The sequence below is a fragment of the Solanum lycopersicum genome, chromosome 9 (assembly GCF_036512215.1).
Source record: "Solanum lycopersicum chromosome 9, SLM_r2.1".
Lineage (NCBI taxonomy): Eukaryota > Viridiplantae > Streptophyta > Magnoliopsida > Solanales > Solanaceae > Solanum > Solanum lycopersicum.
The window spans coordinates 4,467,862-4,482,194 of NC_090808.1; the positions used below are offsets into that span (position 1 = coordinate 4,467,862).

General features: G+C 36.7%; 2 protein-coding genes across 2 annotated transcripts; one reads left to right on the forward strand and one right to left on the reverse strand.

The window, feature by feature from the left end:
- Positions 1 to 6,599: 6,599 nt before the first annotated feature.
- On the forward strand, positions 6,600 to 10,231 carry LOC101247151 (heat shock cognate 70 kDa protein 2-like). Its single transcript, XM_004246354.5, has 2 exons — positions 6,600 to 7,093; positions 8,281 to 10,231. Exons 1-2 carry the CDS (start codon positions 6,880 to 6,882, stop codon positions 10,014 to 10,016), a joined length of 1,950 nt encoding a protein of 649 aa, XP_004246402.1. The 5' UTR covers positions 6,600 to 6,879; the 3' UTR covers positions 10,017 to 10,231.
- Positions 10,232 to 10,940: 709 nt separating this feature from the next.
- Positions 10,941 to 13,809, reverse strand: LOC101254022 (uncharacterized). The gene has a single exon (XM_004246378.5). It carries the CDS (start codon positions 12,703 to 12,705, stop codon positions 11,224 to 11,226), a length of 1,482 nt encoding a protein of 493 aa, XP_004246426.1. The 5' UTR covers positions 12,706 to 13,809; the 3' UTR covers positions 10,941 to 11,223.
- Between the last annotated feature and the right edge of the window lie 524 nt (positions 13,810 to 14,333).

Genomic DNA, 14,333 nt, shown 5'->3' on the forward strand with positions numbered 1-14,333 from the left:
TGTTTGTCTTTCAACCAAGGCCTGAAAACTCTTGAACACATCAAGTACTTGATCCTTGGACTTCAAAGGAAATACCCAGAGTTTGCGAGAATGATCATCAATAAAAGTCACAAAGTAAAGTGCACCACCATGAGATCTTACCTTAAAAGGACCACACAAATCAGAATGTACCAACTCCAGCAAATCAAGCTTTCTTGAAGGCGGATGACTCTGAAAAGAAACTCTTTTCTGTTTACCGGCTAAGCAATGAACACATTTCTTCAACTTTGCTTGTTTCACTCCAGAAAGCAAATTTTTCTTAGCCAAACTATCAATCCCCTTCTCGCTTATACAACTCAACCTTCTATGCCATAACTCTGATGAAGTATCATTCTCCACCAAATTTACTGAGTCTCTGGACATGGAGCCCTGAAATACATACAAGTTAGACAACTTGTCACCACGGGCCACAACCATCAAACCTCTAGTAAGCTTCCACTGGCCAACACCAAGTGTATTAACATAACCCTCATCATCAAGATATCCCACAGAAATCAAATTCAAGCGAACATCTGGAGCATGCTTGACATTATTGAGAACTAATTTGGAACCATTGTTACTTTCCAAACAAACTGTACCAATGCCAATAACTTCAACTTCATGATTATTGCCCATTTTCAACGTTCCAAAATTACCTGGAGTATAAGAAGAAAATAGTTCCTTCTTTGGCGTGACATGAGAAGTAGCACCAGAATCCACAAACCAGCTAGACTCATCACGAACAAGATTAATGGCATTTGCATCACAAGAAACAAGAAGATCATCATTAGCAACAACAGCAACACGATTTTCATTATCGTCTTCTCTCTTTTGTTGTCTCATATCTCTCTTGTGCTTGTAACAATATTTCATGATATGCCCATTCTTGTGGCAATAGTCACATGTAATATTCTTGTATTTAGACTTTGACTTGCTTCTACTTTTACCTCTATCATTCTGACCTCTGGACTTGTTTCTCCCCCTATCTTCAGTAACCAAAACATCGGAGTGTGAAGCTGAAGAAGATGAGGCTTGAGATCTTCTTCTCATTTCTTTATTCAAGACACCACTCTTAGTATATTCCATGGTTACAACACCACTGGGAGCAGAATTAGTCAAAGAAACTCGGAGAGTTTCCCAAGAGTCTGACAGAGTATTAAGAAGCCAAAGTCCTTGTATCTCATCATCAAACTTTACACCCATTCCGGACAGTTGGTCAAGAACACCCTGAAAATCATTAATATGATCAAAAATAGAAGTGTCCTTTTAATACCTGCTATTCATTATTTTTTTCAATAGGAACAACTTCTTGTTGCCAGTCTTCGAAGCATAAAGTGTCTCGAGCTTGTCCCACAAACTTTTGGCATGTGTCTCATTCACAATATGATTTCTAACATTATCTTCCACTCATTGTCTAATATAACCACAAACCTGCAGATGCTCAAATTCCCATTCTTCATCATTTAAAGGCTGAGGCTTATTAGAAGCAAACACACGTAAATGCATCTTCTTGACAAATAGAAGATCTTTCATCTTGTCTTTCCAAATATGATAGTTACTACCTTTTAAACACACCATTTTACTCATATTTGCCTCCATCATTCAAATCGACAATCAACAATGACCAATGCTTTGATACCACTTTGTTGGGAAAGATAAGGCACTAACAAAGAATACCTGACAAGATAACAGCGGAAGAATACCCAAGTCTATACTTTCCCTTCTCGATTTGAACCAAGAGAAGACAAACAACCACAAGCAATATGATAGTAAGGCAGCAAGTAATTCAACCAAACAAATATAACAAGGCAATAATAAACCAATCACACAGGACACCAAGATTTACGTGGAAAACCCTTTGATGTGAAGAGTAAAAAACCACGGGACCAAAAGCTCCACTATAATCACCAAGAGTTACAATATTGTTCTCCAAAATTGGCCACAAAATAAGTGTCAAACAACGAGCAACAACAAAATAAGATTGCACCAAATCTAGAGAATTAAAGGAGCAAAATCATCAATTTCGCAGCTACTGTTCACGACAGCAAAACTGAAGCTGCAGGCCACCAAATCCAACTCTGTCAGTTCCTAATCAAATATTGAGATGAAGATAATATGCTGTCCAAAAATCAGCTCAATCGGACAAGAAACGAAACGGGAATCGCAATTTAAAGTTGGCTGTTAGGGCTGAATTTTGACTGCGAAAACTGCTCTCTTTCTCTCTTTTTGGCTGCTGAAAAAACTCTCTGTGTATATGAAAATAAGACCTAAATAGGCTTATATTTGTCTCATAAGAATGGGCCTATGGGAAAAAATGGGTTGGTCCAAATTGGACTTTTATTTATCCACATAGGAAGGGAAAAAGGCCCATAACCCAACACTATCAAGATATGGGATTTAGCAAGTGGTAGGCTAAAGTTCACGTTGACGGGGCATGTTGGGCATGTAAGAGGCATTGTTATTCGCAACAAAAATATGTTCTCAGCTGGAGACGATAAACAAGTAACATTTTGGGACCTCGAACAAAATAAGGCAATTCATTCATTTCATGGTCATCTTCATGGTGTATATTGTTTGGCTATTCATCCTACAATCTATGTTTTTTACACAGGGTCTAGGGATTGTGTATGCAGAGTTTGGGATATTCGAACTAAAACAAACATTCATGTTTTTTCTGGACATGAAAACACTATTTCGTCTACTATGACTCTCCTCTCGCATCCTCAAGTAGTTGTAACGAGTTCTCATGACTCAACTATGAAGTTGTGGGATATAAGGTATGGTAAGACAATGGAAACACTAACTCATCACAAGAAAAGTATACGCGTTATGGCTCGAACGAAGGTTCAACCTGGATTATCTATAGATACCGATGTTGCTATATATGCTCTCACATATGATGTTACTGGTACAATACTTATTACTTGTGAGGGTGACAAGACCATAAAAATGTGGAAACAAAGATGAAATATGGTGTTAAAACGTTATATTGTTTGTTGTCTTTGATGCTGACTTGTGAAGTTTTAGCTTAAAACTAAACGCTTATAATCATTGTTTCAAGTTATTCAAACATTTCAAAACTGCTTAAAGATTATTTTAACTTAAAAACATACAAAATAAGTGATATACCGTGATTTCGCGGTATTTTTAATGTTTTTTCCTTAAGTTTAGTATGTGTCCAAAAGCATTTTTGTATTGATTTTTATGTAAGTTTCTCTTTATTTGCAGGAAATCTGTCTAAAGATGAACACGCAGAAGTTTTTGAGCAAGAAATGCAGAAAAGTTACCATCTACGGAGCTTGTGACGGTCTGTCGTGCTTGTGACGGTCCGTAGGTGGCATCGTAGTGAAGCTGCTGAAGGAAGATGGGGAAGTCTGACCAAGTGTGGGGTTACGAAGTGCATGACGGACCGTCCTGCTGGTTCGTCGTGATGATTAGAGAAGTAGTCCAGTACCCAAATTCCAGGAAGTTTAAGTGTTATGGAACGGAGACCCTCGACGGACCGTCGTTCTTGAAACGGTCCGTCATACCTGTTCGTCGAGGGTAATAAAGAAAGCAGCAGAAGGATTTGTAAAGTATAGGATGACGGAGGCCATGACGGCCCGTCGTGACCATGACCCGTCGTGACCATGACGGCCCGTCGTGACCACGACGGCCCGTCACTAGGTCCGTCGACCCAGCCGCGTTTTGACAGATTTCCAGCAATTATAGTCCTTCATTTATTAGGTTTTTGTTTTTTATAAATAGTTGGAAAAACCTCGTTTTTGGGGCTAGACTCTTGGTTATTAGATACTTTTATGATAGATTCTTTGTTAATAGAATTTTTTGGATATTAGACTTTGGATTGTTACACTTTTCTCTGGAGTTGATTGTTGGTGATTTTGTCGATTAATCAAGTAAATTTCTGGATTTTATTCTTTCTCATTGAAGTAAGTGCATGAATTCTTATATTATATATATAAATATTGTGACTATGACTATGAGTAACTAAATTTCATAACTAGGGTTGTGGGAACCATGGGTGAATAATGAGGTAAAATCTAACTAAAATAACAATTCTAGAATAGTGTCTTGCATGTATTGATAATTCTTTTGTTTAGAAGTCTTTTTAAAGGATGGCCAACGTTAGAACTCGCCTTAATGCTACTTGCCGGACCAAGGAGGTAGATAATAGGAAAAGAATTATCAACATAAATTTAGTGTATACTATCTAATAGGCTAGTATTGATTGGTAAGAGGTAATAACTTAGTCAAATATCGAATACAATGCTTAATATGAGGTAAAGGTAAGGGTTAGTATAGCAACACACGTAGCCGGACCAAAGGTGCGGAGTGAAATTTTCTAAATGCCGGACCAAGGATTTAGAAATACATAACTTATCATTTTGCATGCAAGATACTACGGAAGAATTGTTATAGTTAGAATTATCAAGTTAGGAGCATGTGGGAAACACTTAAATCCTAGTTACTGTTATTAATTGATTAAACTCTAAGGTTTGATTCGGTTAGTTGGTTACTTTAATTTAGTTAGTTATCTTTAGTAATTTAGAAATAAAAACCCCCCTTTTATTGTCTTTTGTTTTTTAAGAAAATAATTGACTAAATAATAGTAATAATAGATTAAAGTTAAGTTTGAACTATTTTCCTCATGAAAACGATCCCAACATCATTAGTTAGGTTCTTTATTTGATACGACCGCTTTACTTCTTATTTGAGAAGTAAGTTTAAGCGTTATCAATAAGTCAATTCAAATGAACTATTGTTAGCAACTCTATCTCAATCTTTGATTAATTGAAAGTTACCTTGACAAGTTTTGATTCCTGATCAAAATCAACTGATCAGCATGTCTCAAAAAATTTCACCTTTTCTTTGTTGATGAGCTGACCTTCTTTGTTAAAGCTAAAAAAAGAATTACAACACCATCTTAGAGAGCTTTAACTAGTTCAATAATGCCCTTGACCAAAAAAAGGATGTTAATTTAGTATAGTTTATTGAATTTGATATCTAGATTATATGAACCAAACCAAAATAAAACAATATCAAGATGATGTTTATAAAAAATTATATGAACCACAAATTTTTTTGTAAGCTCTGAATCTTATTATATCATAATATATTATACTTGTACAATCTTTATCGATATCATGATTTTACGCTTAAAACTATGTGTCTTAATATTACTAAATGCTTAAAAATTTGTCACTAAGATATGTGCTACAAATAAGTGAGAAATATAGATGTTAAAAAGGGAAAGATCAATGGTAACAACTAATAAAGAATTAAAAATATCAATTGATCCATTTACCCTCAATTTCAATTATGATTGTTATGTATTGTTTCATAATCTATCGTATTATTATATTTATTGTATTGTATCGTATTATATAATTCTAATGAATACACTATTTAGATCGTATCGTTCTTCATCGTTACACAATGTCACAAATTCATAATTTGAATGAATCTACAACAAAAGTAGGGTACGGGTAGAATTACTATTTAAATGTAGGATAAAAGATGAATCTGATTGGATTTCGAACATCTTCCCCATGCCCAAGAGGGATGGACGTGTTCGCGTATGCATCTATTTTTCTCAATAAAGCATGTTCCCAAAGATGATTTTCCGCTGCCGAACATTGATTTGCTTGTGGACAAGACTTTTGTTAAAGTATACCTACTACTTTTTTCTGGCGTTTCAAAATTCTCGTCGTCGGCTTCCTCTCCCTGTAGGATACTATTGTTGCATTTAACCACTCAAAATAATTCAATTAGGCTCTATAGCTATAATTTGTCAATAACAATTCGTAGCTACATGTTACAAGGAGGAGGGAGACAAGCGAGATTGAGAGACGGAGGAGAGAGTCGAGCAAGATTGGAAGAGGGAGAAAAGATGCGTGAGAGGGCAGAGAGTGGAGAGAGGTCACTATTATTTGTATATTGATTAGATAATTGTATATATGTAACTAGTATGTATATGTATCAATGATTATATTTGTATATATGCATTTGATTTGTATAAGTACGAGGTACAAATGTATAATTTGTGTTTGTATAGACTGTGTTTGTATAAAACGAGAGAGACATCAAAGAATTGGACAGAGAAATTTGTATTTGTATAATTATAAGTGTATAGGGCAGAAAAACATGTATTTGTATTTGTATATTCAGTCGCTCCCTCACTTTATACTAGCACAAACTATACATTTGTATTTGTGTAATTTGTATCAAGTGTTAGAGAGACTTATAGAAGAGAATCTAGAGAGAGACTGGGCAGTAAGATGAGAGAGGCAAGTGAGAAATGACTGAAAAAGTAGAGAGAGACAAGCGAGATTTCAGAAAGAGAGGAAAGGGATGAGGGAGAGGAAGAAACAATATAATTATAGATAGAAGTAAGTTCTGAATTGTAAATAATGTAAACCAACAACAACACCAAATATTTCATTTCGTAACATATAATTTTTATTTTTGTTGTGTTATAAATGTAATAATTTTGTATAGTTATGCTATTTATATAACCAAAAAAGAAACAATTACTTTTATTTTTACTATAATAAGCCATAAATAGCCAAACTATATTGGCCAAGTGGGAAGCAACAAAAACTAGTCAAATCTGGCTAGCGAGATTAAGTTAAACGAATCACAACCGTTAAACCATCATATCAGAGATCCAACGGCTACAAACACATTCTCACAGTGTTAGGGTTTCAGAACATTCTAGAATTCTACTCCTTATAAAGTCTCGTCTTCCTCATTTCAGGCTTCCTCCTTACAAACCCTAGTTCCTCAAAGCTCATTTTACTGCCTCTCCTTTCTTCAAAAACTCGCCGACACTAAGCGAAGGAGAGATTTACAGTAGTAGATATGGCTGGAAAGGGTGAAGGTCCAGCAATCGGTATTGATCTTGGTACCACATACTCTTGCGTTGGTGTTTGGCAGCATGATCGTGTTGAGATCATCGCTAATGATCAAGGTAACAGGACTACACCGTCTTATGTTGGATTCACCGACTCTGAGCGTCTCATTGGTGATGCTGCTAAGAATCAGGTCGCTATGAACCCTATCAACACTGTATTCGGTAAGATCTCGATCTACTCTTTTTACAAGTTTTTCATTTCATGATTCATTAGTCTGTGTATGTTTATACTCCTGCCGTCGTTCTAATCAGTTTAGCTAACTATATGTGATCTGTGATTCTGTATCAATCTCTGTTTTTCATACTGTTGTCCATGTTTTGTTGATTGATTATCATTTTAGCTTGCTTTTCCTGCTAGATCTGACTAGATTTACTGTGAAGCTCTAGTTTTTACGTTCCGAGGGTAGATAAATATTTTCATGCGTACTTGTGCAGTTACTAATTATTTGGATACAGTTTTTCTAGATCTAGTTCTTTTTAATTAAAATTTTGATATTACGTAAGTAAATGTAATGTATTAGTCATAATCTACAAGGTCCATGACTAGTATGATAGCTACTAGTTTGTGATATTGTTTCCGCTTGTGTTATGTGTCTCTGTCTTGTGTATGATAAGTTTATTGGGACTTTTGGAAGTTGTGCTACTTTGATTAGTCCAGTGATATCTATAGATTCATGTTTTTGTCGATAATCAGAATAAAGTTTAAGATCTTGTCGTTGTAAGTTTACCTACTGTAGATCTCCAGTTAGATCCGCTGGATTTTTATGAAGATGATTAGTGATTTTATTTCTATGATCTAGTATTCGCTTGTGCTCATAGAGTTGAATTGACCATATAATTTTTGAGTTTATTTGCACTTGGATCAATTTGCTTTTCATATTGTAAGCTTAGCTCTATATAAGAATCTGCATAAAACTAAACTATTTGAAGATTTGTAATTGTTCGAGGTTCTTTTTCTGTGGCATATCTTGTTTGACATGTCCGAATGGAGTTTGAACCTGTTTGTACTCTATCTAAATTTTGACATGTATATTTGAAGAATCATAAAGGTTGCAATGCTAGATACTATGCACACTTTATTGTTTTATCTATGTTTATTTTTGTGTGAAGTTGTCAGGAGAACTGACTTTGAGAGGTCTGGTGTGGCTTGGTTGTAAATTTCTGATTGCTAGAATAATTACATATTATGATAGGCATTTTATTGGTCAGTAGGCTGTGGTTGGAAAATCTAATTTTAAGTAATAAGTATTGTATTTAAATTTGTTCCTTCAAGTATTTAATATTTGGTAGAGTAAATTTTTTTAGTTTGTAGGGTTTATATATCTTGAACAAATTTATTTATGATGCAGATGCAAAAAGGTTGATTGGTAGGAGATTCAGTGATGCCACAGTGCAGAGTGACATCAAGCACTGGCCATTTAAGGTCATTGCTGGACCTGGTGATAAGCCAATGATTGTTGTCAACTACAAGGGTGAGGAAAAGCAGTTTGCTGCTGAGGAGATCTCTTCTATGGTGCTCATTAAGATGAGAGAGATTGCTGAAGCTTTCCTCGGTTCCACTGTCAAGAATGCCGTGGTGACTGTGCCAGCCTACTTTAACGACTCTCAGCGTCAGGCCACTAAGGATGCTGGTGTTATTGCTGGTTTGAATGTTATGCGTATTATCAACGAGCCTACAGCAGCTGCCATTGCTTATGGTCTGGATAAGAAGGCAACTAGTGTTGGTGAGAAGAATGTGTTGATCTTTGATCTTGGTGGTGGTACCTTTGATGTATCTCTCCTCACCATTGAGGAAGGTATCTTTGAGGTGAAGGCTACTGCTGGAGACACTCATCTCGGAGGTGAGGACTTTGACAACAGGATGGTCAACCATTTTGTTCAAGAATTCAAGAGGAAGAACAAGAAGGATATCAGTGGTAACCCTAGGGCACTTAGAAGGTTGAGAACTGCTTGTGAGAGGGCGAAGAGGACCCTTTCATCCACTGCTCAGACCACAATTGAGATTGATTCTCTCTATGAGGGCATTGATTTCTATTCCACCATCACCCGTGCTAGATTTGAGGAGCTTAACATGGATCTGTTCAGAAAGTGTATGGAACCAGTTGAAAAGTGTTTGAGAGATGCTAAGATGGACAAGAACTCTATCCATGATGTTGTACTTGTTGGTGGCTCCACTAGAATTCCCAAGGTTCAGCAGCTATTGCAAGACTTTTTCAATGGGAAGGAGCTCTGCAAGAGCATCAACCCTGATGAAGCTGTTGCTTACGGTGCTGCTGTACAAGCTGCAATTTTGAGCGGTGAAGGTAACGAGAAGGTGCAAGACCTGTTGTTGTTGGATGTTACCCCTCTTTCTCTTGGACTGGAAACTGCTGGAGGTGTCATGACTGTGTTGATCCCCAGAAACACCACTATCCCAACAAAGAAAGAGCAGGTCTTCTCAACCTACTCAGACAATCAGCCTGGTGTGTTGATCCAGGTCTATGAAGGTGAGAGAACTAGGACCAGGGACAACAACTTGCTTGGCAAATTTGAGCTCTCTGGTATTCCCCCTGCTCCCAGGGGAGTCCCTCAGATCACCGTGTGCTTTGACATTGATGCCAATGGTATCTTGAATGTTTCTGCTGAGGACAAGACTACTGGACAAAAGAACAAGATCACCATCACCAACGACAAGGGTAGACTCTCCAAGGAGGAGATTGAGAAGATGGTTCAAGAAGCAGAGAAGTACAAGTCTGAGGACGAAGACCACAAGAAGAAGGTAGAGGCAAAGAATGCTTTGGAGAACTATGCATACAACATGAGGAACACCATCAAGGATGAGAAGATTGCATCCAAGCTGCCTGAGGCAGACAGGAAGAAGATTGAGGAGGCCATTGAGCAGGCCATCCAGTGGCTCGATGCCAACCAGCTTGCTGAGTCTGATGAATTTGAAGACAAGATGAAGGAGTTGGAGAGCATCTGCAATCCAATTATTGCCAAGATGTACCAAGGTGCTGGCGGTGACATGGGTGCTGACATGGGTGATGATGGGCCTGCTCCTAGCGGTGGCAGCGGTGCTGGTCCTAAGATCGAGGAGGTCGACTAAGCTGTTTTCGCTCCTCAATCCTCATGTTTTTGGTTTCGTCAGTTAGTTTTATCCCCAAAAACTCCATTTTAAGTTTTATCCCCGAAAACTCCATTTTATTATTCCTGCATTGTAGTTTTTAGGTAATGGTGATACTTTTTGCGTATTTTGGCTTGAACTTGTTTATCAAGTATACTATCATTTTTCGAATTCATAATTTCAGATTTTGCTAAAAAGCTCGGCTGTACCGTTTGATCTATCTATGCCTTAAATATTCACTGTTTTATTTGTCTGTGACCACTCACTCTAATATTTGATGCTTGTGGCTTCTAGTTTTGGCTCTCTTTTTGATCAGTGGCAGGTGTTATTGAATATAAAGCAGTTGACTATAACACGTCTCTCTACCTATTCTAGACATGGTTAAGTACAGGATTTGTTTATTGTGAAGTGTCTGTTAGTTGATATAATAATAATATTGTTTACTCCTACGTTTGTGATAAAGGAAATATCTAACCATGATAATTGGACGATTAGTGATCTGAAAGGTCGATTTTCCATTGATAGCTCTTGTATCGTTTAAAGGTTTTTTAAGTTATCCCACTATGTTAATCCAAGTGGAATATGAAATTAGCACGTAGTTCTTTTGACTGTTCCTCATACATACAAAATATTAAAGGGAAAAAGTAGTATACTCAAAGAGGGGACCAAGTTGCCACCATTGACCACACCACACCTTTAGGAAGTTGATGATGACATGCGCTATTTATTGCACTTGTACAGAAAGAAGTAAAATTTGACTCAGCTTTCTTAATGGTCACATGCTGAGCTGACCACAATTACTTAATTCTAGGAGGGGCACAACCAATGACTCCATTGCCTTTGGTTTGTGGTCCTTAGATACAAGATAGGCTCTCCATTAAGGTTCATTTGGGATTGGGATAACTCTTTTCAACACATGCTCTTCTTTCATTAAGACATTACATATTAACAAGTTAAAACTTAAAAGTAAATCATATTCGAATATAGAATACCCTCTACATAGACAGACCGAAACTAGCATTGAATATCATACCAAATAGCGTTGCAACAGAAGCTACAGCTAGTATGGCAAAACCTACCAACAACACCTAGTGTGTGCAAATAGATCATAAAATTGCATAAACCAACATCATATGAAACTTAAGTTGGTGCACCCTTTCACCAAACAGGCACATCAGTACATCTACACTTAGGTCAACATGAGGTCGTTTCCTCCAAGGTGAGGACGGAGGCATACGCGAACTTCATGTTCTTCAGGTCCTTCACAAAGTTTTGGTACCAACATCTCTAGCACAGTTCCTGATTCATCGTAGTATGCTTCAATTTTGGCATCTTCTGGGATTCTTGTTGAAAGAGGAATTTCTCTGACAAACTCACCTGGAGGGCAGTGTTCTGAGGATGACTCGTCAAGCTTGAAAGTTCTGTTTTGTCTGTTGATGAATGGCATACGAGATGTGCTTAAACAAGATACCTTTATTATACCATGTGTGAGTGTGTTTCGCCACGAAACTTTCACCCTTTGAAGATCTACAAATGGCAAACTGAGTACGATTAAGTAACCTTGTTCATCTTCATATATGCTTTTTGCAGCTGTTACTGGCCCGTAGACATCCCTCATCACCCCACTGAAGTCATGTAACCAATGCGGTTCGGTTGGGTGAATTTCAAGATCTGGAGTTTGATAGGAAGGAGGATTTACTTGCAGGAAACACTCATCGTCATTTCCGTGAGGGAAGAAATCCTTTTTCCTTTTCCCATTCGCAGGTAGTAGATCCATTGCGTCCCCGTTGCTGTGACTCGATGGCTGAGTTAACAAATTAAGCCCTGATCCATTAGCCAGTTTCTTTGGATTGGGATGCGGGTTACTCTTAATTGGCGGGAGGGGTCTCTCAAGTTCAAATTCAGTGTTGGGGAGGTTTCTCCATGAACTGTAATCGCTTGCTTCGTGAGGAATACTGAAGTTGAGTTCCCTACCTGTGAGTTCCATCCATCTTTTGCGCTCCTCTTCATCAAGAACCATGAGACTGGGAGATGAAACAACCTCAATACCATGAATACACTGAGGATTCGATAGCCCCCTGTAGTGCTTCCTCTGCATTCTATGAGATCGAACAAAACCTTTGTCAGCACTAAAGGGAAACGGGCGCTCCCCTTGACGAGAATGCCCATTCATGTAACTCCGAAGCTGCATCTTACCGAGTGCATTCTCAGGCCTTTCCTTGAAAATCCACATATACAGGTTCTCCATGTCATGTTGAACCATGAATAGATCAAGCTGGAGATCAGATTTATCAAACCCGGAATATCCATTACTATCCCTTACCATCTTTGCCTTCGATTTCTCATTTAACACAGGCCTAAAATAAAAGCTAAAGAAAACCCAAGCACCCCAAATACTATCCAAACGTTTCGCACATTTCCTTCCAACTTTAGACGCACTAATAGAACTTTCAGTCTCATAAACCTGTGTACCAAGCCCGACATCAAGAATATCACAATGTTCCGAGTTCCATGGCTGCGAAGGAGGGCTACGCTCAGCTGATAAAGGCAAATTAATATCAGGTGGACATGTTATGACTACTTGTCTATTCATCTCAAGGTCTAACTCATCATGTGAAGAAGATGCACTCGAATCCATGGACAAACGAGTCGAAGGATGATGATTCTCCATCGACAGCCAATATAACACCAAGCAATATCTTCTATCTCACAATTCCTTCTCTTTGGGAGACAACAATTGCTAATGACAAACTTCAATACTAACAAACCAGAACAACAACTTGAACAAAAAGACTAAATCTTTACAAACACAACTACTATACTGAAGTTTTCTCTAACAACAAAAAAACCTATATCAAACCACCACTAAAACAAACAAAACCCCAGATTGGAAAATCAGCAAATACCCAAAATAAAAAAAAGGGAAATCCCACACAACCCCAAATTCTTATACAACAAAAGAATGAACTTTAAGGAACAAAAATCCCTATTTATATGACAAAAGCCCAAATCCAAGAAAATCAACTCTGTAAAAGTACATAGGCTTTTTTTTTTCCAACACAAACAATATAAAAATTGAATCTTTATCACTATATAGTATAAAAAGATAATATTTTTCTTTCTTTTTTTAATAACAAAAGGTGTAAATATAGTGGATGTACAGTAATTACCAATCTATGAAGCCAAAACCCAAGAAAAGTACCAAATCTGAAGTGATTTTTGAAGAATACCTTAAAACTGCAGGAGCAACAAAGAAGAGAGAAGAAGAGAAATCAATGGTCCAAATTAACACCCCCATCTTCTTCTTTATCTCTTTTTTTTTGTTTTTGTTTTTGTATCTGACTGAGTCTTTGTTGTCTTTCTCTCAAGAATTCGTCATACATACACACACAATACAAAACGGGCAAAAGGGGACGGAGATAGAGATATATAGAGAGAGAAAAGTGAATATAGAGAGAGAAAGACAGAGACCCAAATGGAGAAGAAAGCTGGAAAATGGGGTCTGTGAGGTTTAGGGGACAAATTTGTTGGTTTCTGTTGAGATTGACACAGAAAAATCAAGAATCATCACCGTTTTCCAACCGTGTTTCCTTAATTGTATTTTTTTTTATTTTCGTTGATCGAACTTAAATACGTGATCACAAACTTTTATAGAAATACGAGATTTTTAATATTTTTTCTTGAAATTATTGACAATTTTTATAAAAACTTTTCTATTTGATTAATTGAACTTAATTATATTCATGATCGGCTACATGTGGAGAGTGTTTGAAACATAATTGTAACCGTTAAATCAACCGTAAAATTAATTTATCGGGATTGAGTTAACGATTTAACGGTTGGAAACATATTAAAATTCAATAAAATAAACGGCTTATTAACATGAAGCGGATTATTCAATTTCCTTATCAGAGAAATCGTTAACCCAATAAAAGTTATCATATTTACATTTTTATTTTAGATATAATAGCCTCATTTAATATTTTATCAAGATATATAAGAGTAATTATATATATATTTTTTTGTTAGTCCTAGCTCCTACAGGCTAAGGTTGTAAAGACATTAAAATCAGAAAAAACACAGAAGATATGTACATGAAAAATATGTTTCAACTTATTGAGTCATTGGCAAAGTGGAAGAACAATGAAAATGGGACAACTAACTGAAAATTTGAATCAATTTATCCATTTGATTTTGTTGCTGCTAAAAAATTATTTTTTTGATAAAATGTATTCATCGAAAAAAGAGAAGATATCGTTGATATTAGAGGTTAGACAGTACATCCATTTGATAACTGTT

Excerpts from the sequence above, each read along its gene's own strand:
- LOC101247151 (XM_004246354.5), top strand. The coding sequence starts at position 6,880 with ATGGCTGGAAAGGGTGAAGGTCCAGCAATCGGTATTGATCTTGGTACC. Across the intron at positions 7,094-8,280 it reads CCCTATCAACACTGTATTCG|ATGCAAAAAGGTTGATTGGT; the intron begins GTAAGATCTCGA and ends TTTATGATGCAG.
- LOC101254022 (XM_004246378.5), bottom strand. The coding sequence starts at position 12,705 with ATGGAGAATCATCATCCTTCGACTCGTTTGTCCATGGATTCGAGTGCA.